The following is a 25,088-nucleotide window of genomic DNA, read 5'->3' as shown; positions in this document are numbered from 1 at the left end:
GCATTATGCCTCGGCAGTCTCTCTAGAGAAGCTGCCCACAGTGTTCCACGCGGAAATATCCGCTACCAAAACGTGTGCGGAGAAGAATTTGCGTAGGTGCTACAAGGATCGTAGCTTTTACATGTATTCAGATAGCGAAAAAGCTCTGGAATCTCTGTCAGCACCTGCAACGAGATCAAAGATCGTTGCAGAGTGCCACTTAGCCCTTGGGAGGCTAGGAAAAAGGAACAGGGCAAGCCTCGTGTGAGTCCGCGCTCACTCAGCAATGAGTAGCAATGAAAAAGCTGGGGGACAAGACATGCCCGACGACTTGGTTTATTCGACCAGAATGCGCCCTAACCATGACTAAGGCGATGGTGCTGTGACAACTACGCACCTGAATGAGGAGAAAGCACGTCGAATATCGGACTACGATCATGAAACAGAAACATGGCAACCTAATGGTGCCGAAGCCATGCTTCAAGAAAAGTTCTGTACATCTACATCCAAATGTGTGTAAATTTCAAAGGGACCGAACTGCTGAGGTCATCGGTCCCCAAACTTATACACTACTTAAACTAACTTATGCTAAGAACAACACACACACCCATGCCTGAGGGAGGACTAGAACCTCCGGCGGGAGTTGCAGCGCAATCCGTAACATGGTGCCTCAAATCGCTCGGCCACTCCGCGCGGCACATCTACATCAAAACTGAACAAGCCACCTTACGGTGCGTGGTGGAGGTCACCCCGTCCCACTATCAGTCACTTTTATTTGTTTGACTCGCAATTAGAGCGAGGGAGAAACAACTATCTATACAGGGTGGTCCATTGAAAGTGACCGGGCCAAATATCTCACGAAATAAGACTCAAACGGAAAAACTACAAGGAACGAAACACGTCTAGCTTGGAGGGGGAAACCAGATGGGGCTATGGTTGGCCCGCTAGATGGCGCTGCCATAGGTCAAACGGATATCAACTGAGTTTCTTTTAAAATAGGAACCCCCATTTTTATTACATATTCATGTAGTACGTAAAGAAATATGAATGTTTTAGTTGGACCACTTTTTTCGCTTTGTGATTGATGGCGCCGTAATAGTCACAAACGTATAAGTACGTGGTATCACGTAACATAACGCCAGTGCGGACGGTATTTGCTTCGTGATACAGCACCCGTGTTAAAATGGATCGTTTACCAATTGCGGAAAAGGTCGATATCGTGTTGATGTATGGCTATTGTGATCAAAACGCCCAACGGGCGTGTGCTATGTATGCTGCTCGGTATCCTGGACGACATCATCCAAGTGTCCGGAACGTTCGCTGGATAGTTACGTTATTTAAAGAAACAGGAAGTGTTCAGCCACATGTGAAACGTCAGCCACGACCCTCAACAAATGATGACGCCGAAGTAGATGTTTTAGCTGCTGTCGCGGCTAATCCGCACATCAGTAGCAGACAATTTGTGCGAGAATCTGGAATCTCAAAAACGTCGGTGTTGAGAATGCGACATCAACATCGGTTGCACTCGTACCATATTTCTATGCAGCAGGAATTGCATGGCGACGACTTTGAACGTCGTGTACAGTTCTGCCACTGTGCACCAGAGAAATTACGGGACGCTGACCGATTTTTTGCACGCGTTCTATTTAGCGACGAAGCGTCATCCACCGACAGCGGTAACGTAAACGGGCATAATATGCACTACTGGGTAACGGAAAATCCACGATAGCTGCGACAAGTGGAACATCAGCGACCTTGGCGGGCTAATGAATGGTGCGGCATATCGGAGGAAGGATAACTGGCCCCCATTTTATCGATGGCAATTTAAATGGTGCAATGTATACTGATTTCCTACGTAATGTTCTACCGATGTTACTACAAGATGTTTCACTGCACAACAGAATGGCGATGTACTTCCAACATGATGGATGTCCGGCACATAGGACGTGTGCTGTTGAAGCGGTATTGAAAAGCATATTTCATGACAGGTGGATTGGTCGTCGAAGCACGGCCAGCACGTTCACCGGATCTGAAGTCCCAGGATTTCATTCTGTGGTGAAAATTGAAGGATATTTGCTATCGTGATCCACCGACAACGCCTGACAACATGCGTCAGCGCATTGTCAATGCATGTGCGAACATTACGGAAGGCGAACTACTCGCTTATGAGAGGAATGTCGTTACACGTATTGGCAAGTGCATTGACGTTGACGGACATCATTTTGAGCATTTATTGCATTAATGTGGTATTTACAGGTAATCACGCTGTAACAGCATGCGTTCCCAGAAATGATAAGTTCACAAAGGTACATGTATCACATTGGAACAACCGAAATAAAATGTTCAAACGTACCTACGTTCTGTATTTCAATTTAAAAAACCTACCTGTTACCAACTGTTCGTCTAAAATTGTGAGCCATATGTTTGTGACTATTAGATCGCCATCTATAACAAAGCGAAAAAGTGGTCCAACTAAAACATTCATATTTCTTTACGTACTAAACGAATATGTAATAAAAAAATAGGGGTTCCTATTTAAAAAAACTCAGTTGATATCCGTTTGACCTAAGGCAGCGCCATCTAGCGGGCCAACCGTAGCGCCAGCTGGTTTCCCTCTTCAAGCTAGACAAGTTTAGTTCTTTGTAGTTTTTTTCGTTTGATGCTTATTTCGTGAGATATTTTTCCCGGTCATGATCAATGGACCACTCTGTATACCTGCTTATGACTCCTAATTTCTCTTATCGTACCTTCGTGGTCCTTACGCAAATGGATGTTGGCGGCACTACATTAGTTCTGCAGTGAGCTTCAAATGCCGGTTCTCTAAACTCCTCAAAAAGGAAGTGGCTCTCCCTCCACGGATTCCAAATTGAGCTCGCGAAGCATCTCCGTAATACTCGCGTGTTGTTCGAACATAACTGAAATTGCTTCGACGTCTTCATTTAATACGACCCCATGCACACTCCAAACACTCGAGTAGTATTCAAGAATAGGTAGCACTAGCGTCCTATGTGCGATCTCCTTTACAGATGAGCCTCAGTTTCCCCAAATTCTTCATATAAACCGAAGTCGACCAGTCGCCTTCCCTGCCACAGTCCTCACATGCAAACGCTCGTACCATTTCGTATCGCTTTGGGACGTTACGCCCAAACATTTAAATCACACGAGTGTTTCAAACAGCACACTACTAATGATGTATTCGAATATTACGAGTTTGTTTTTTCTATTCATCTGTATTAACTTACAATTTTCTACATTTAGAGCTAGCTGCCATTCATCACACCAGCCAGAAATTTTGTCTTATCCTCCTACAGTTACTCAACTTCGACACCTTCCCGTACACCACAGCATCATCAGCAAACAAAAACAGACTGCTGCCAACCCTGTCCACCGCATCATTTATGCATACAAAAAATAACAGCGCTGTAACAAATGGCAGCTCTCTTAATATACACACATCAAAAAAAGTTTTGCATCACCCAGATTCCCAGAATTCCTGAAGATAGACGTTGACTCTGGATATTCTATCACAGACACAGTCTCTTTGACTGTTCAGGGATGTCACTAAACTCGACCGAAGATGTAAACAACTATGTATGAGCAGCGCCTATTAGACGCAGGGGGTCCAATAGCCGATCAGTTCCAGTCATTCCACCAGGAAGGAGCAACACGGCTGGTACTTCAACCATGCCTAGACGGTCAGTACCGCGGTTCGATCGCGTCCGCATAGTTACCTTGTGCCAGGAAGGGCTCTCAATAATGGAAGTGTCCAGGCTTCTCGGAGTGAACCAAAGCAATGTTGTTCGGACATGGAGGAGATACAGAGAGACAGGAACAGTCGATGACATGCCTCGCTCAGGCCGCCCAAGGACTACTACTGCAGTGGATGACCGCTACCTACGGATTATGGCTCGGAGGAATCCTGTCAGCAAAGTCACCATGTTGAATAATGCTTTTCGTGCAGCCACAGGACGTCGTGTTATGACTCAAACTGTACGCAATAGGCTGCATTAAGCGCAACTCCACTCCCGACGTCCATGGCGAAATCCATCTTCGTAACCACGACACCATGCAGTGCGGTACACATGGGCCCAACAACAGCCCGAATGTACCGCTGAGGATTGGCACCACGTTCTCTTCACCGATGAGTGTCGCATATGCCTTCAACCAGATAATCGTCGGAGACGTGTTTGGAGGCACCTTGGTCAGACTGAACGCCTTAGACACTCTGTTCAGCGAGTGCAGCAAGGTGGAAGTTCCCTGCTGTTTTGGAGTGGCATTATGTGGGGCCGACGTACGCCGCTGGTGCTCATGGAAGGCGCCGTAACGGCTGTACGATACGTTAATGCCACCCTCCGACCGATAGTCCAAACATATCGGCAGCATAGTGGCGAGGCATTCGTCTTCATGGACGAAAATGCGCGCCCCCATCGTGCACATCTTGTGAATGACTTCCTTCAGGGACCGAGCGAGGTGGCGCAGTGGTTACACACTGGACTCGCATTCGGGAGGACGACGGTTCAATTCCGCGTCCGGCCATCCTGATTTAAGTTTTCCGTGATTTCCCTAAATCGCTCCAGGCAAATGCCGGGATGGTTCCTTTCAAAGGGCACGGCCGACTTCCTTCCCCGTCCTTCCCTAATCCTATGAGACCGATGACCTCGCTGTCTGGTCTCCTTCCCCAAAACCACCACCACCACCACTTCCTTCGGGATAACGACATCGCTCGACTACAGTGGCGAGCATGTTCTCCAGACATGAACGCTATCGAACATAGATTGAAAAGGGCTGTTTGTGGACGACGTGACCCACCAACCACTCTGAGGGATCTACGCTGAATCTCCGTTGAGGAGTGGGATAATCTGGACCATCATTGCCTTGATGAACTTGTGGATAGTATGCCACGACGAATACAGCCATGCATCAATGCAAGAGGACGTGCCACTGGGTATTAGAGGTACCGGTGTGTACAGCAATCTGGACGACCACCTCTGAAGGTCTCGCTGTATGGTGGTACAACATGCAATGTGTGGTTTTTATGAGCAATAAAAAGGGCGGAAATGATGTTTATGTTGATCTCTATTCAAATATTCTGTACAGGTTCCGGAACTCTCCGTACCGAGGTGATGCAAAACTTTTTTTGATGTGTGTAGATACACTATGTGATCAAAAGTATCCGAACACCCCCAGAAACATACGTTTTTCATATTAGGTGCATTATGCTGCCATCTACTGCAAGGTACTCCATATCAGTGACCTCAGCAGTCATGAGACATCAGAAGAGAGTAGAATGGCGCGCTCCGCGGAACTCACGGACTTCGAACTTGGGCAGATGACAGAGACCCAGTTGCGTCATACGTCTGTACGCGAGATTTCCACACTCCTAAACATTCCTAGATCCACTGTTTCCGATGTGATAGTGAAGTGGAAACCCGAAGGGACACGTACAGCAGAAAAGCGTACAGGCCGACCTCGTCTGTTGACTGACAGACACCGCCGACAGTTAAAGAGCTTCGTTATGTGTAATAGGCAGACATGTATCCAGACCTTGACATGGGAATTCCAAACTGCATGAGGATCCATTGAAAGTACTTTGACAGTTAGGCAGGAGGTGAGAAAACTTGGATTTCATGGTCGACCGGTTGCTTATAATTCACACATCACGTCGGTAAATGCCAAACGACGCCTCGCTTGGTGTAAGGAGCGTAAACACTGGAAGATTGAACAGTGGAAAAACGTTGTGTGGAGCGACGAATCACTGTACACAACGTGGCGATCGGACGGCAGGGTGTGGGTAAGGCGAATGCCCAGTGAACGTCATCTGCCAGCGTGTGTAGTGCCAACAGTAAAATTTGGAGGCGGTGGTGTTATGGTGTGGTCGTGTTTTGCATAGAGGGGACTTGCACCCTCTGTTTTGCGTGGCACTATCACAGCACAGGCCGAAATTGATGTTTTAAGCACCTTCTTGCTTCCCACTATTGAAGAGCATTTCGGGAATGGCGATTGCATCTTTCAACACGATCGAGCACCTGTTCAAAATGCACGACTTTTGGCGGAGTGGTTACACGACAATAACATCCCTGTAATGGACTGGCGTGGGCAGAGTCCTGACCTGAATCCTATTTAACACCTTTGGTATGTTTTGGAACGCCGAGTTCGTGACAAGCCTCACCGACCGACATCGATACCTCTCCTCAGTGCAGCACTCCGTGAAGAATGGGCTGCCATTCCCCAAGAAACCTTCCAGCACCTGATTGGATGTATGCCTGCGAGAATGGAAGCTATCATTGAGGCTAATGGTGGGCCAACACCATACTGAATTCAGGCATTGCCGATGGAGAGCGCCATGAACTTTTACGTCATTTTCAGCCAGGTGTCCAAATACTTTCGATCACATATCACCTATAACACAGAGAAAGCACGGTATGTTGATTAGAATATTAGTGGCGAGTCACTCGCATGGTATAAGTACTCAGGGGTAATACGAATAAGCGATATGAAATGAGACGAGCATTTAAAGTCAGGTTTATGGAAGGAAAATGAAAGCTTGATATTTGTTAGAAAATGCAACGCATCTTTAAAGAAAATCGCATACAAGACTCTAGAGCGATTAATTCAAAACTATTGGTCTAAGGTTTGCAGTCTTTATCAAATAGGCGTCGCAATAGACATCGGACGAATTCAGAGACGCATTCGTACGGCCGTTAACAGGTCGATATACTCCACTTGTAACTTGAATTCAAATTTTAAAGTCATCCACTTTACCTTGGGGAACTGAAATAGGCGTACCGCAGTACACTTATCAGGTAACATTTCGAAAGGAAACAACGAAACATCTAGTTATCACTTAATGACATGTTTTTGTATTAACACTTAAATATTAAGTGTTTACATCATTCCAAAACAATAAAGAAACAGCATACTGTATTTACAGAAAAGTGTTGGTGCATTACAACAGCGGCTCGATGTGGCGTTTTCCAACGTTGTCACAGACAATGTACCTGCGAAGCGTGTTTTGATTCACATTCTCCATCCCATCAGGTGCCCCTTCTGTTTCTAGTGTAGCGGCCAAAACATTCGCTAGCAGATCTTCCTCTGCCTCTACAGGAGCCTCGTAATTTAAACTTTGCATAAGAGCCCACCAGAAGTAGTCCATAGGAGTTAAATAAACCCTGTGCCGCGCGGGATTAGCCGAGCGGTCTGGGGCGCTGCAGTCATGGACTGTGCAGCTGCTCCCGGCGGAGGATCGAGTCCTCCCTCGGGCATAGATGTGTGTGTTTGTCCTTAGGATAATTTAGGTTAAGTAGTGTGTAAGCTTAGGGACTGATGACCTTAGCAGTTAAGTCCCATAAGATTTCACACACATTTTTTTGAAGTTAAACCCTGCGATCGCGGCGCCCAGGCGGTTGGACCACCTCGGGCCATCAATCTTTCACCATATCGTCTGTTGAGATATCGCCGAACAGCACATGAGAAATGAAGTGATGCACCATCAAGCTGAAACCACATTTCCGATTACATTAAGTGGCACAGCTTGCAAAGACGGGTCCAATACGTTCTGTAGGAAGATCAAGTATGCAGGATCAGTTAGCTTGAGTGGAAGGAAGTCCGACCCAATCACATGAGGGTCTAGAATACCTGCCCACACGTTTATACCAAACCGGTGCGGAAATTTCTAAACATGCTTGGCACAAGCTTTTTCGTCTGCCCATATATGGTTGTTTCGCGTATTCAGAACACAGTCACTAGTGACCTTATATTCATGTGTGAACAGCACTCAACCTGGAAACAGGGGTGCATCGATGCAGTGGGCAACACGTAGAAAATCGGCTGGGCCCATAGCGTGTACCCTTTATAAGAGTTACGAATGCAATTCTTGCTCATGCAGAACGTCCCTGACAGTACTGTGACTAACGCCCATTATACGCGCAATTGTCAAGAGTACTCGCTGACGGGTTCCCTTCAACGCGATGCAGCACATCATCTTCAAATTCTGGCGTGCGGCGTTGCCGTGGAGCTCAACAGTCCTGCCTCCTCACGGTGAAGTTACCTGTTTCTGGGAGCCGCTCCACAACTTGGGCAAAAAGTTTGTGCGATAGCGTACTACCTCGCGGAAAACGAGCGTGGTACAGCCGACTAGTAGCTCTTGCGTTACCTCGAGCTTCCCCATACATAAGGAGCATGTCTGTGTATTCCGAATCCGTGTACCGAACCATATTTCCTGTATCGGAGCCGGCCGAAGTGGCCGAGCGGTTCTAGGCGCTACAGTTTGGAACCGCTCCACCGCTACGGTCGCAGGTTCGAATCCTGCCTCGGGCATGGATGTGTGTGATGTCCTTAGGTTAGTTAGGTTTAAGTAGTTCTAAGTTCTAAGGGTCTGATGACCTCAGAAGTTAAGTCCCATAGTGCTCAGAGCCATTTGAACCATTTGAACCTGTATCGGAAACTCAGGGGCATTGAATAGGTCTCGCAACAAGCCCATGAATGGACCTTGCCTTGGTGGGGAGGCTTGCGTGCCTCAGCGATACAGATAGCCGTACCGTAGGTACAACCACAACGAATGGTATCTGTTGAGAGGCCAGACAAATGTATGGTTCCTGAAGAGGGGCGGCAGTTTTTTCAGTAGTTTCAGGGGTAACAGTCCTGATGATTGACTGATCTGGCCTTGTAACATCAACCGAAACGACCTTGCTGTGCTGATACTGCGAACTGCTGAAAGTAAGGGCGGACTACAGCCGGAATTTTTCCCGAGGGCATGCAGCTTTAATGTATGGTTAAACGATGATGGCGTCCTCTTGGGTAAAATATTTCGGAGCTAAAATAGTCCCACATTCGGATCTCCGGCAGGAGGCTACTCAGAAGGACGTCGTTATCAGGAGAAACGGAACTGGCGTTCTACGGATCGGACTGTGGAATGTCGAATCCCTTAATCGGGCAGGTAGGTTAGAAAATTTAAAAAGGGAAATGGATAGGTTAAAGTTAGATATAGTGGGAATTAGTGAAGCTCAGTGGCTGGAGGAACAAGATTTTTGGGCAGGTGAATGCAGGGTTATAAATTCAAAATCAAATAGGGGTAATGCAGGAATTGTTTAATAATGAATTTAAAAAATAGGTGCGCGGGTAAGCTACAACGAATAGCAGAGTGAACGCATTATTGTGACCAAGATAGACACGAAGCCCACGCCTATCACAGTAGTACAAGTTTATATGCCGACTCGCTCCGCAGACGACGAAGAGATTGGAGAAATATATGATGCGATAAAAGAAATTATTCAGATTGTGAAGGGAGCCGTAAATTTAGTAGTCATGGTGGAGGGGAATTCGACTGTAGGAAAAGGAAGAGAAGGGAAAGTAGTAGGTGAATATGGACTGGGGGTAAGGAATGAAAGAGGGAGCCGCCTGGTACAATTGTGCACAGAGCGTAACTTAATCATAGCTAACACTTGGTTTAAGAATCATGAAAGAATATTGTATACGTAGAAAAAGCCTGGAGACACTGGAAGGTTTCATGTAGATTATGTAATTATAAGACAGAGATTTAGGAACCTGTTTTAAACTGTAATACATTTCCAGGGGCGGATGTGCACTCTGGCCACAATTTATTGTTTATGAATTGTATATTAAAACTGAAAAAACTGAGGAAAGGTAGGAATTTAAGGAGATGGGACCTGGATAAACTAAAAGAACCAGAGATTGTGCAGAGTTTCAGAGAGAGTATTAGGGAGTGGTTGACAAGAACAGGGGAAAGAAATGTAATAGAAGAAGAATGGGTAGCTTTGAGAGATGAAATAGTGAAGGCAGCAGAGGATCAAGAAGGTAAAAAGACGAGGAATAGTAGAAATCCTGGCGTAACTGAAGAATTATTGAATTTAATTGCTGAAAGGAGAAAATATAATAATGTAGTAAATGAAGCAGCTAAAAAGGAATACAAACGTCTCAAAAATGAGATCGACAGGAAATGCAAAATGGCTAAGCAGGGATAGCTAGAGGATAAATGTAAGGTTGTAGAAACATGTATCACTAAGGGTAAGATAGATATTGCCTACAGGAAAATTAGAGAGAGACCTTTGGAGAAAAGGGAACCACCTCTATGAATATCAAGAGCTCAGATGGAAAAACGGTCCTCAGCAAAGAAGGGGTCTGTACATGGGAGATGTACTTGAGGGCAATATTATGGACATGGAAGAGGACAAGGATGAAGAAATGGGAGATACGATACTGCGTAAAGAATTTGACAGAGCACTGAAAGACCTGAGCCGAAACAAGGCCCCGGGAGTAGACAACATTCCATTAGAACTACTGATAGCCTTTGGAGAGCCAGCCATGACAAAACTCTTCCATCTGGTGAGTAAGATGTATGAGACGGACGAAATACCCCCGACTTCAAGAAGAATATAATAATTCCAATCCCAAAGAAAGCAGGTGTTGACAGGTGTGAAAATTACCGAACTATCAATTTAATAACTTACGGTTGCAAAACACTAAAACGAATTCTTTACAGACGATTGGAAAAACTTGTAGAAGCCGACCTTGGGGAAGATCAGTTTGGATTCCGTAGTAATGTTGGAACATGTGAGGCAATACTGACCTTAAGACTTATCTTAGAAGATAGATTAAGGAAAGACAAACCTACGTTTATAGTATTTGTAGAGTTAGATAAAGCTGTTGACAATGTTCCTGCAATATTCTCTTTTTTATATTCTGAAGGTGGCAGGGACAAAATACAGGGAGCGAAAGGCTATTTACAAATCGTACAGAAACCAGAAGGCAGTCAGAAGAGTCGAGAGACCTGAAAGGGAAGCAGTGGTTGAGAAGGGAATGAGATAGGGTTGTAGCCTATCTCCGATGTTATTCAATCTGTATATTGAGCAAGCAGTAAAGGGAAAAAAAGGAAAAATTGGAGTAGTAAATAAAATTCATTGAGAAGAAATAAAACCTTTGAGCTTTGCCGAAGGCATTGTAATTCTGCCAGAGACAGCACATGGAAGAGCAGTTGAACGGAATGGACAGTATCTTCAAAAGAGGATATAAGATGAACATCAACAAAGGCATAAGGGTACTAGATTACGAAATGAGACACTTAAAGTAGTAAATGTGTTTTGCTATTTGGGGAACTAAATAACTGGTGATGGTCGGAGTAGAGAGGATATAAAATGTAGAATGGCAATGGCAAGGAAAGAGTTTCTGAAGAAGAGAAATTTGTTAACATCGAGTACAGATTTAAGTGTCGGGAAGTCTTTTCTAAAAGTACTTGCATGGTGTGCAGCCATGTATGGAAGTGAAACATGGACGAGAAACAGTTCAGACAAGATGAGAATAGAATCTTTCGTAATATAGTGCTACAGAAGAATGCTGAAGATTAGATCAGTAGATAACGTAACTACTGAGAAAGTACTGAATAGAATTGGGGAGAAGAGGAATTAGTGGCACAACTTGTGGGATCGGTTGGTAGGGCATATTCTGAGGCATCAAGGGATCACCAATTTAGTATTGGAGGGCAGTGTGGAGGGCAAAAATCGTAGAAGGAGACCAAGAGATGTATACACTAAGTAGATTCAGAAGGTTGTAGGTTACAGCAGTTATTCGGAGATGAACAGGCTTGCACAAGGTAGAGTAGCACGGAAAGTTGCTTAAAACCAGTCTCTGGACTGAAGACTACAACAACAACAAAAACATGTAGTCTTATTCTGAATGTCACGCAATAGATAGTCTGAGAGTGGAAATTTTGTATATATGTTTTACTGTCCTTTCCCACCATCTTCATTTATTTGTTTTCTCTTTTTTATTTTGCAGTGACAACATATAATTAATCACGTTTGAAACCGCAAACCCAGCGGCCACGATCCGTCCGTGAGCTATTCTTACGTTGGCTCTATACGAATTCAACTGAATGTTGCTTCCAGTGTGTGGGCGTTGTCCTATTATTATTGCCCAATGTTAGAGCCAGCCTTGGTACCAATGTTTAGCCGAAGGGTAAGGCAAGATGGCGTCCCACCACTATGGTACATTCGAATAGGTCAAGTACAAAGAATGATATGGTGCTGGCAAATGAATTCGTAAGACGGCAGTTTAACAAGTAATCTATACTTTACAGATTAGTCCCGTAGGGATATTCCAACCTACATTTAGCTTTACAAATGAAAGCAACATCGTCTGAAATACGTGATTCTGATAACTCGTAAAATTAATCTGAAATTTATGGAAAACTTAACATCATTGAATTTAGAATAGCACGGAATTACATTAAGCAATCAGTAATACAATAACCAGCTTCCAAGTAGTGCGTAATAGCTACCTTCGAGCATACGACGTCTGTTCAAAAAATTCCGGAACTTTTTCACAAAATTTTTCTGCGCTTACTCTTTACTTGTTGCGCATGGTCTCATTCGAAATACTCTGATCTACACTTGATATACCGCTCCAAAAGCAGTTTCCACTTACGGAAGCATTTCAGGTATGCTTCTTGCTGGATGTCGCGAAGCGTCATCTGCGAATTTTCTTTTATCTCATCTATCGTTACAAATCTTCGTCCTTTCAAAGGGATTTTGAACTTTGGAAATAAAAAAATTGTCAGCAGGAGTACGGAGGATGAAGCAGCACAGTGGTTTCGTTTTTTGTGCAATATTCACGCACCAGTAGGGATGAATGTCCGGGTGCGTTATCGTGATGCAAGAGCCATGAATTGTCTCGCCACATTTCAGACCGTTTCCTTTTCACATTTTCCCGCAGACGTCACAACACGTCCCAATAGTACCACCGATTGACAGTTTGTCCCTATGTCACGAATTCATGATGAGCTAATCCATCAGGGACAGAGAAAACTATCAGCATGTCTCTGTCATCTGACCTGACCTGAGGAGCTGCTTTGATCTTGGAGGACTTTTCCTGTCCCTTTGTGAAGATTGAACCTTGATGTCAACATCGTAACCGTAGACCCCCGTCTCATCGCCAATTATGATTCTCTTAAGGAACATGTCGGTCTCATCTGCGCGATCCATAAGCTCTTCATTGATTATGAGGCGAAGGTCTTTTTGGTTTTGACTCGTGAGCCGTTGGACGAACTTGGCGGTAACACGATGCGTTCTAAGGTGCTGTGTCAGGATCTCATGACATGATCCAACTGAAACTGCAATCTCTCGGACAGTCGGTCTTCGATTGGTACTCACAATGAACGTCATCGGGAGACGTCGAAGGGCGTCTCGAAAAAGAGCCATCTTTAACTTCCGTCCGCTCATTTTTAAACCGTGTGAACCACTCGTAACACCGAGTACGGCTTAAGCACTCATCACCGTAGCCTTCCTTAATCATTTGGTGTCTCTGTAATGGTTTTCTTGAGTTTCATGCAAAATGCAATGCGGAGGCGTTGCTTCTCTAACTCTGTCATCTCGAAATTCGCCAACTGTGCGACACAACGATCTACTCATTACAGCACTGAACAATAACTGACAGATATAGAACAGTGAAACTTCTGGCAATTACACATTAAACACAGGTGTGTTCAGGGATGCCAACTGCATTTCGCTCCAAAACACCATAGGCGCGAAATTACGAATGTTCCGGAATTTCTTGAACAGACTTCGTATTGCACTGTGCAGAAACACGCGACCGGACCCCCACGCTCGGAACATTCCCTAACCAAAATCGCCACACAAAACGCTAAACAAATTGAGTTGGTCTCACGTGGTACTCCATGCGTTGCAATGTCCGCTTAACCCTCGAGCGGGTGCACCTACGTTCGAGAGTTGGAACTTAAATAGCGGCAACTATTTATTCACAGCCGATACAAAAGAGTTACATGTTTGCACCTGTCACCGTCCTTCAAAGTAGTCACCAGCGTTGTGTAGAACCCGTTGCCAGCGATGTGGAAGGCATAGTATATCATTAGCAGAGCCTGTTCTGTTGATGGTGGGAATGGAGCGGTCTATTGCCTGTCGAATCTCTGGAACAGTTCTGAAGCGAATGCCACGAAGTGGTTCCTTCATCTTCGGAATCAAAGTCACAAGGACATGTCCGGGGAGTATGGTGGATGGTACAGTACTTCTCAGTCCCATCTACCGAACAGAGCAGCCACAATTGCGCTGTATGCGCCCCTGCATTGTCGTGCAAAATGATGGGTGGGTTGCACAGGAAGTGTCTCCGCTTCTTTCGCAAAGCTGGTCGCAAGTGATGCTCCAAAACCGAACAGCAATACGACTTACATCCTTGTGACTTTGATTTGATTCCGAAGATGAAGGAACCACTTCGTGGCAATCGCTTCAGAACTGTTCCAGAGATTCGACAGGCAGTAGACCGCACCATCAACAGAACAGGCTCTGCTAACGGTATACTACGCCTTCCACATCGCTGGCAACGGGTTCTACACAACGCTGGTAACTACTTTGAAGGACAGAACAGGTGCAAACATGTAATTCTTTTGTATCGGCTGTGAATAAATAGTTGCCACTATTTAAGTTCCAACTCACGTATAATGTGCACCATTCACAAATACTTTTGGCACCGCTCCATTGTTGTTTCACAATTGCGTGCCCGTGTCTGTCCCTTCATTATTGCTTCAGCTAACAGCGATAAACTGTGTTGTCATATGTTCAAGTGAGAGGCAATAACATAAAATCAACAGAGAGTTAGGTGAGAAAAGATTTGCGATCCGTGCAAGAAAATGAAACAGATTATGAACTAGCAGCACAATCCTACAGGCAGCTGTCTAGAGATAATTAGCAATCCAACAAGCAGGTGGCTGGGATCTGACGCAACAGCGCTGTTTCACGCTTCGAGAGGGTCATTACTGTGGGTAACACCTGTCCGTGGCAACAACGTGATATAATGAAAGTTTATTACATTATTGTTTGATGAAACAGTGCTTTGGCTCATATTATGTCAGTTTATTTTATCGTTGTGTAATTAAACTAAGATTAAATTGTGATTTTGCTCATACATATTTACCTTGGTAACTTAAAGAGAGCCATTCTTTACAAGTGTACAAAGTGTTATCAAAAATGCACGCCCGCTCGATGGTTAACAGCGCCAAAGAAAAGTAGCTTCCTTCTCAACATCAGAAACACAGCAGAAAGGGCCTGTTCGACTTTACTATACTAACGAGGAGAACACGGTAAGTGCCATAACCCGATTTCCCAGATACTTCGGTTAGTGGAAGAGGGGTCAAAATAAGCGAACACTTGTCTCGGCTTATCCGTAGATGATCGCTCCTGAAAAAACAACAGCTAATGTTTTCGAGGTATTTTCCAGGAAATGTATGTGACTTTTAACGCATGCAGTCCTCGGACGACATGGTGACAGTGGATTTTTTAATTTTGCACCCCGTTTCGAACTTTTATTTTTGTTTTTTATTTTTATACTCGTCTGTGTAGAAGAATGTTTTCCAGTATATATATCGATAGAACGTTGTCCTTATTCGTCTACTAATAGTTCATCAGATGAATGAATTGAAACAAATGAGAAAATCATTTAACATTGTTTTCGGTAGAATTCCTGTAGTGTATCTTGATTCACAGTCAACTGCAAGCGCCAGTTTAATGAAAAGTGATCCGCTACTCATGGTTTGCCGCGAGATTACTGGCAAAGCGTGAAATCATTAGCAATGGTGTCCGCCTCCGTAGCGTAGCGGTAGCGTTACCGCCTACCACGCAGGAGGCCTGGGTTCGATTTCCGGCAGGGGACTAGGTGTTGTGTGTCCCTCATCATCATTTTCATCATCATTGACTCGCAAGTCGCCAATGTGGCGTCACCTAAAACTGACTTGCAATACGGCGGCCGAACTCCCCCGACTGGGGCCTCCCGGCCAACAATGCCATACGATCATTTCCATCATCAGCAATGTTAACGACGTGTCTTTCCCGACTGAGATTCATGCGAAGATGTATCACTGTGGCAAAACTGTCTTCGTGCGATACTCGTGATGTTCGAGTATGTGTTTCGAATGTTTCTACGATAGGTTTCATCTAAGAGAATGCACCAAATCTTTCGAAGTATAAACATATGAATAAAATATTAAGAGTTATACCACAAACACATACATTATACAGGGTGATTCAAAAAGAATACCACAACTTTAAAAATGTGTATTTAATGAAAGAAACATAATATAACCTTCTGTTATACATCATTACAAAGAGTATTTAAAAAGGTTTTTTTCACTCAAAAACAAGTTCAGAGATGTTCAATATGGCCCCCTCCAGACACACGAGCAGTATCAACCCTATACTCCAACCCGTTTCACACTCTCTGTAGCATATCAGGCGTAACAGTTTGGATAGCTGCTGTTATTTCTCGTTTCAAATCATCAATGGTGGCTGGGAGAGGTGGCCGAAACACCATATTCTTAACATACCCCCATAAGAAAAAATCGCAGGGGGTAAGATCAGGGCTTCTTGGAGGCCAGTGATGACGTGCTCTGTCACGGGCTGCCTGGCGGCCGATCCATCGCCTCGGGTAGTTGACGTTCAGGTAGTTACGGACAGATAAGTGCCAATGTGGTGGCGATCCATCCTGCTGAAATATGAATTGTTGTGCTTCTTGTTCGAGCTGAGGGAACAGCCAATTCTCTAACATCTCCAGATACTGTAGTCCAGTTACAGTAGCACCTTCGAAGAAAAAGGGACCAAAAACTTTATTGGCTGAAATGGCGAACAAATGTACAACTAAATGAAACTTTATAGCTCCCTTAATTCGCCGACAGATAGTGCTTAGCTCTGCCTTTTGTCGTTGCAGAGTTTTAAATTCCTAAAGTTGTGATATTCTTTTTGAATCACCCTGTATAATAAATGTGTGACACTTATAGTGGAAACCAGCTGTAATTTTGCAGTTACTGTACCACCTTGTATTCTCTAACTTGATAAGAAACATCCATGTAGTAAACTTATTTGGACACGGGTAGATAAGTGAAAACAATAAAATAAAATAAAATAATTAAAAACATTAGTCGGATTTCGAACACAGAGCGCAAAATTAAAAAGCCCCGGAGCGAACCGCCAAGTTACCATTTTGTCTGATGACATCACACCGTAAAAAGCAAGTACCTCGAAAATGCCTCTAAATCTTTGATCGTCGTTTCTTCAAAAACATTTGAGTATCTACGGATAAGTCAAGACACGAGGTCGCTTGTTGTGACTCGTCCTCCACTAGCCGTGTTCTCTTCCCTCGTAAAAAGGCGAAGAGTAATGGTGCTCTCAAACGTTCAATAATATTGTCAAACCTTCTAGATACCGATGTCCGAGGGCGCATATTGACGTACTGTCAATACCAAAAATACTGACGAGGAGTACTGATGACCCTCAAATTACATATATGTCTATACACACTGAATGTCTGAGGTCAAGTACTGGCGGCTTGACAATACTCTTCATTCAACTGTTGACAGAGCGTCATGAACCAGCCATGCGGCATCAGTGTGCATTGTTTACGTTTTCAATACGCCTTTGTGCATATCATACTTCGGATTCAATTTTTCGAGTAGTCCTTTAACACAAAACAATTTTAATAGGGCTACGCAAGGGAAAGCATAATATAGCACTATAGGATGGTCAACGGTTTTCCTATGACACTGCTTACTTAGTTAATCTGATAATATGGTAAAGGTTGGTGAGTTACATAGCAGTTTGGAAAAACGCTTCCATTTCGAAAAGTACCTTATATAATTGTAATGACCAGTAAGATGTCTACGAAACGCATGTCAATTTCATGGGGTTTTCACAGGTCACTTGGGCGCAGCTTGGAGTATCATACAGGCTTTATTTCAGCACACTGGGATCACGAGAAAAAAAAAGAAAAAACGATACCGTAATTTAAAGTTTTAGCAGTCTGCTTAGTTAGTAGTTCGGGTATTTACATTAGTGATGACGTGGTACACCAAAGAAAGAATAGATGGCGTTATCAGCTTTTTCTACCTCAGTAACAGAAGTATTTCCGGAAGTTTGCGTCAGTGATAGAATTAAGCGCCGCAGTCTTATTTTTACGAATACAGACTAACATTGCATTTGCTTGGATAGTATATACGGAGTTATTGATTTCGCTTTGTGTATTAAAAGTTTAATGAAATGTCTTACCTTCTTTCGATACCGTAGTTTCATTTACAGGGTGATTATAAAGAAAGTTAAACTTTCAAAACGCTGCAGAAATAACAGCACTGGTCAGACTGACGTCAAATTGCAACAGAATATTATCGGAGAAGGGGGAAAACGTATGGCAGAAGAAAAAAATAGTGTGAAAATTGATCAATAGATGGCGTTGTATGTGTCAGAATACGTAAATGAAAACATCCGTCATGCCCCGACCCACTGAAGTTGGTATAAACACGCTGGGTGCACGACTTTTACTTCTTTCGCGTCTGCGACGTTCGCCACGACTGTCTCAATGCAGGATCGCGCTCTGCCTGTAAAACTATATTACAAGAATGATGACTGTGCACACGTCGTTCTGCAGAAGTTCCGAACACTGAAGGGCTTCAAAATTGGCGTTGGACCGATGACTGCCGTGGGTCTGGAGAAAATGATTCGGAAATTCGAAAAGACGGATTCTTTTGGTGTGCAACCTGGTAGAGGGAAGAAACGAATTGATTCGACGTCAGTGGAAGCAGTGGCCATATAAATGCAGGAGGAGGCGAGTGGCGGTGTGCAGACGTGTAGTGCACGGAGAATTCCCCGAACATTGGACGTACCCGTGAGCACGGTGCGTAAAATCATACAAAACATCCTTCTTTGCTACCCATTCAAAATTACACATGTGCACGAGTTGCTCCCTATTAACCTGCTAGCAAGAGAGACCTTCGCTTTAAAATTTCTTGCTCGCATGGAAGTGGACAGTGATTGCCCGTGGAAGATTTTGTGGACAGACGTAGCACACTTCCATCTGACAGGTTATGTCAATACACAGAATTGTCGAATATCGGCAACGGAAATTCCACTTGCATATCAACCAGTACCACTTCATCCTGAAAAGGCCACTGTTTGGTGCGGGTTTATGACATCATTTATCATAGGGCCATATTTTTTCGAAGAGAGAGGTGCTTCTGGTCCTGTGTGCGTGCGTGTGTGTGTGTGTGTGTAGTGAGTGAAGTGTTATGAAAAAATGTGTGTATAGTGTGTGCAGTGACTGATAGTGAGATATGAGTGAACTGTGTGGCATTACATTATTAAATAAGTTATTTGTAAAAAAAAAGTATTCTATACCAGGAGGAAATCTAATGATTGTCTCTCACTAGAAGCCTGTAAATATATGTGTATACGAATCAGCTTATTTTAAATTGGTCTAAAGCTGTAAATACTTTGACATGTACTATATCCTTGTAAAAAGAGATCTACGGATGAATAAATCTACTTCTACTACTACTAGGTAAGCGCTATGAGTGTCTTTTGCGCAACCACGTCATTCCAGCTCTCCAACAGCGTGGATGGGATCATTTTTATGCAAGATGGCGCACCTCGGCAAATTGCAAATCCAGTTAAGCAGCTGCTGAAGGGTCATTTCGGAAATGCTAGAATTATCAGCCGCCATTTCCCTACAGCCTGGCCGTCCCGATCACCTGATCTTAATCCGTGTGACTTCTGCTGTGGGGCTATCTGAAAGATGTTGTGTTCGGTGTTGCGATTGCAAACCCAGCTGCATTGAAGGGACGCACTGCGCAACACATTCTAAACGTGACCCTGGAAACACTTCGATCAGTTATGGAGCATGCTGTCTCTCGATTTCAACTTGTCGCAGAAAACGGTGGACAACTTACTGAACGTATTTTGCGCCAGTCACAAGGAAATCAATAACCTGATTTTATTTTGATTGATGCTTTTCATGCGATTTTTGGCCTCAGGACAATTAAAAACCGATTTTTCCCATCCGATGTGATATGACCTTGCCGGGGTGGATGGGCTTACGTAAATAACAGTATCACACCTGTACACCCATGCACACTGAGTATTACAGTATTTTAACGTCAAACGTACACCTTAGGCATTGTTGTATGATTCATTTGTCATTTGTAGTCGACCACTATTAAATTATGATGCTTACAGCGCCATCTATTGCTAAATTTTGCAACTATTTATTTTTCTTCTGCCGTACGTTTTACCCCCTTCTCCGATAATATTCCGTTGCAATTTGACGTCATTCTGACCAGTGGTGTTATTTCTACAGCGGTTTGAAAGTTCAACTTTAATTATAATCACCCTGTATATTTGACTTCTTGGCTAGCAAAGTGAGCCTATAAGAGTTCGGTTTTTGACCAACTGAGATGCGGAACCCTGTAAAGCGATCTATGCAAAGGTACGTTTTTAACTTCCGTTCGGACACACGGGCGTATAGTTAGTAGCCAATATAAATATCGATACACACAGAAAGGCAAAAATATACTGCGAAGAAATGAAAGTGCTGACTAATAGGAACATTTCAAGATTTAGTAGATGCTATACGCAGACTGAAAGGATGCTTACCGAAAATCCATGTCTTCGACGTTTATGGAGTTGATATCGACTACGTAAATGCTGAATTCCACACTGACAGGTTGGCCTTTGCGAGAAGGCGGACGGATCTCTGAAACAGACGAACAAAGTTCTCCTTGAGAAAACTTATGAGCATATCAAATTCTGTATACTATTCATATCAATCAAGCTGGGGAATTTGTAATCATACTGTGGGGCGGCGGGTGGAATTAATTGTTGTTTAAATATAAATAGAATGTTATGTAGAAAAGATGCATTTCTCTGCCGATGCACCAATTGTGGGCGGCTGGTGGAATTAATTGTTATATAAATGTTTCTATTATTTATGTTGTCTTTTGCCGTTCTCAAAACACTGACTCTCTAACTACAATATTGGCAACCAGAAAGTGATTAGCAAAACGTTAAGCCTGTAATTAGAATTCCTAGTGCCCATTTCATCTGAGAAATACACTTATAGCTACAGCTTATAGCTCTGAGGAATTAGATTGTCTGGGATTCATAATCAAAAACGATCCTGTAAAAACGTTCGCTATATTCTGAAAGTCACAGATCAAAAAAAAAAAAAAGAATCCACACAACCCAACTACCAGAGCAGTTCAGAGTCTAATGCGCTGATGCAACTATAACTGTCCAAATTAAATGTTTAAGTGAATGCTAGCCATAATTTGATGATAATGTTCAATAAACGCCACGCTAAATAATAGTAGAATGTCTGTCCCGCGGCGGCACGTGAAAATACGACATACGCAAACTGAAGATAGATCATTAAAGTCATCCCAGAATTAACACTTCACTCGAAAATGATTTCATGGTTACGCGTATCCCGAGTAACTTAATACGGCATCCGAGGCTGTTTATAGCAATGATACCGACGCGACGCGACTCCCGACACAGATGGTGTGCTATTCACCGTCTGGAGAGAACTGGGGCCTTCTCTCTCGCGCAGCGTTCTTATATATAAAGCCGCGGTGCGGACGGCTAAGGGAACGCCTGATCAAATCGGCTCTCCCGACTAGCCGCTCGGCTAGTAATGCACCACTTTAAGTTATTGAATAAATCATTGCTTCCTTTGCTGATGGCCTATGAATCTCTCAATTTAAATGCGCAATCAGCACACAGGTAAGTAATCATAATAACAGTCTGACGTGGCTAAGTAAAATATTTTGGGCGAGAGAATTAATTTAATTACACTACACGCAGTAGACGAGCTCTGAACTTGCCCTTTGGAGATACGCTATCGCTATAGTTTTATAGTTATTCAATTGAAACTTCTCACATATTTATGACTATAGCGGATCTCCCTTCTACTTAAATTTAAACATCCTAGCCTTATTTATGCGCCTACTTAATCTATCTTGCTTCCTTAATTTCTAAGACAAAAACCAAAAAATCATGAATTTCAACTAAAATTTTAATTTGTGAGATCCAAAATACTGTTTCTACTAAATTATTATGAAAAAGGAATCTAAATATAAATTTTTAAGTTTCTAGCTCTTTTCTGTTGCGCCAATGATTTTTACAGAAAAACGTCCAAATTTCGAAAATGGTTAAAGTTGTTGAACTGGTGTTCAACGCATATTGATTTAGTATTATTCCTGACATGCTAGAAACGTTTCAGGTTACTTACTTGATTTTTAAAGTATTGCGCAACATTTATGACGTCAGAGCTAGTTACAGCGGACTAGGCTGGCACACAATGGATAGACTGATGAGAATTTTATAAGGCGTGAGTAGACTGCTTCCCTACAATATCTAAAGCAGGACCTCGTGATGGGTAAGGATTTGCATTTCTGGCCTCCTTGAACCTCGACTGACCATCATTGCCTGTCGAGGGAGCTTAGGTGTGACGCCTAGACTTCGTGTAATCTTTTCAGGTTTTCACAATCTTTGAATAAAAATCAGCAGTAATGGCGACCGAAGACTTCCAGTATAAGGAGTCAACCTCATTATGCCAAGGGCGTTGTCAAAAACGGAGGAGGAGCAAGCAGGGTATTAGGACAACTTCTCGTCCTTGGAGCAGGAAGGAACAGAAGTTAGAATTACAGGAGAATGTGGGCTTGGGAGAAGGAATGAGAAAGGACCTAAACTAATTGAGTTGTGCCATAAATTTAGGTTTGTAATAGCGAATACTTTGCTCAAAAATTACAAGAGGAGAAGGCATACTTAGAAATGGCCTGTATATACGGGAAGCTTCCATCTGGATTACAAAATGACGAGACAGAGATTCCGAAATCAGATATTCGATTGTAAGGCGTATGCAGGAGAAGATACACAATTTAGTAAAGATGAAAAGCAGACTGTAGTTTAAGAGAGAGTCCGCAAGAATTACTGTGGAACAAAGTACGACACCGAAGAACTGAGGCATGCTGAGATGCATTTCAAATTTCCTATATCAGTACATACTCCGACAACGAATACCACAGAAGGCAGATCAGTTTATGATGAATGGACATCGCTAAAAATGGCAATCACGGAAGTTGGACAAAAAAACAGAGTATCTAGGTAAGTTGTAATAAATCTTGGCAAGCAGAAGAAATGCTTTAACTGATAGTCAAAAGGATGAGGCACAATAATGTCCAGGGGAAAACAACAATACAGCAACACAAACCACTTAAATGAAATAGGAAATGGAGAAAGACAAGGCGAAATGGTTGCTGGAAAAATGTGAAGAAGCCGGAAAGGAAGTACTCATTCAATATGTAGAAAAGTTACAACAACCTTCGGTGAATTGAAAAGCATGGAAGTGAACATTAAGAGGGCAACGGGAATTCCCCTGTTAAGCGGACGGGAGAGAGCGGATTGGGGGAAAGAGTACACTGAAGTCCCCTACGGCGTGGAAAGGGGGGAGGGGGGGGGGAGGAAGAAGAGGGTTGGAACAGTTCGATGATGTGATAGAAGAAATGGGAATCGATATGGAAGACATAGGAGATCCATTATCAGAGTCAGAATTCAATAAAGCTTTGGAAGACTTGCGATTAAATATGGCAGAAGGTATAGATAATATCCCTCCAAAATTACGATTGTTCAACTTGGTGTGTAGAATCTATGAGAATGGATACAATCAGGCGTTTGGAAAAATATCATCTATACTATCCCAAAGATAGTAAGTGCAGATGAACACCGTCCGAACAGGCTTGAAGGCCCAACGGTACCGACCGGCCGCCGTGACATCCTCACCCCTTAGGTGTCACCGCATGCGGATATGGAGCGACATGTGGTCAGCACACTGCTCTCTCGTCCATTGTCAGTTTTCCTGACCGGTTCCGCTATTTCTCAGTCAAGTAGATCCTCAACTGGCCTCACAAGGGCTGAATGCACCCCGTTTGCCAAAGGCTCTCGGCAGACCCGGTCAGTGACCCATCCAAGTGCTAGCCAAGCCCGACAGACCTTAACTTCGGTGATCTGACGGGAGCCCGTGTTACCACTGCGGCAAAGCCGTAGCCAGTGCAGGATCGGTGCGAAAAGTATCGCACAGTCGCTTAACTCTTCACACAGCCACGTCGCTAACACTAATAATTTCCAGAAGAATGGTACAGAAAATTGAGGAGTTGTTAGATGACGATCAGTTGGGCTTAGGCAAATGCACCAGAGAGGCAGTCCCGGCGTTGAGCTTAATGATGGAAGCAAAACTTAAGATAAACCGAGACACGTTCATTGCATTTGTCGACTTAGAAAAAGAGATGGACAGTGTAAAATGTGCAAAATACTCCAAATTCTGAGAAAAGTAGTAAGTTATGGAGAAAAATAGGTAATATACAATACCAAATGAAAACTGCTCCTATCGTTGCACAAAAATGGCGAATATAAGCTGGGTAGAATAAGGGATGTAAAACAAGGGAACTAGCTTTTCGACTAATCTGGCAGCTTCAAAAACATTTAAGTAAAAAGCAATGATACATCCTCGCTTTTTTACTTGTTGGGATTAGCACCCATGTCGCGTAATATAATGCATCGTATCAAGTAAAATAACGTCGATAAATGATGTCACATTATGTACACTGAAGATGGAGGGCTTAGAAAGGAAAGGAACTGATGATAACAGCTGCATCCACAGTTGCCGTCCATGTTCTCCGTGCTCGCTAATTTTAGATTCCCACTGGGTGTCGAACATAAGTGTGCATCTGCGCTGATGATTGTGGATTCACAGCAAATCGAGGCATATCAGTTATATGAATGGGTAGTGTCTGTTCTTCCGGATATGAATCTTGCTGTCGCCTGGTACGTGAATGTACATAGCGCTACCTCGTTAGGTTGTGGTTCGAAACCCATTTCCTTATTTCCGAATTGTTAGGATTACAATCACGTTGTTCTAGTGATTAAAGCGATCGGAATGCATATTCACTCAAGCATGTAAATATCATCTGGAGACTGCAGATCGTCTTCAGACAACAAAAGGTATGACTCTTTTCCTCCGTTACACTTGAAACCAATGACTGATGCAATTATGTAACAACGGTAAGTGTTTCTATTAAAGCCTGTTCAGCGTTGAACGAATTCAATTCTAGCTTTGATAAAGGTGAAATAATGACCAGGTTTTAACAACAGTAAACTGAGTTGTTTTTTTAAAGTTCCCTAATATAGAGATCAGTAGCATTTTCCTTGAGATATCTCCGTTGTTGCTGTTTGTAGCGTTTGGCTGAACAACTTTCTCTTCGGTTTAGAGCAATA

The 25,088-nt window shown here is 43.3% G+C and overlaps 1 protein-coding gene across 4 annotated transcripts in view; it reads right to left on the bottom strand.

Annotated features, from left to right (window-relative positions):
- LOC124805084 (glycine receptor subunit alpha-3) overlaps nucleotides 1–25,088 on the bottom strand; it is a 603,880-nt gene that overhangs the window by 221,932 nt on the left and 356,860 nt on the right. For all 4 annotated transcript variants that reach the window (XM_047265520.1, XM_047265522.1, XM_047265521.1 and 1 more), the window contains exon 4: nucleotides 20,412–20,511. In XM_047265520.1, coding sequence (XP_047121476.1) covers nucleotides 20,412–20,511 — 100 coding nt within the window. The remainder of the gene's footprint in view (nucleotides 1–20,411; nucleotides 20,512–25,088) is intronic.

Source organism: Schistocerca piceifrons, chromosome 7, assembly GCF_021461385.2.
Source record: "Schistocerca piceifrons isolate TAMUIC-IGC-003096 chromosome 7, iqSchPice1.1, whole genome shotgun sequence".
Taxonomy (NCBI): Eukaryota; Metazoa; Arthropoda; class Insecta; order Orthoptera; family Acrididae; genus Schistocerca; species Schistocerca piceifrons.
Note: the sequence above shows the minus strand (reverse complement) of the source record. Positions and strands in the feature narration are given on the sequence as shown.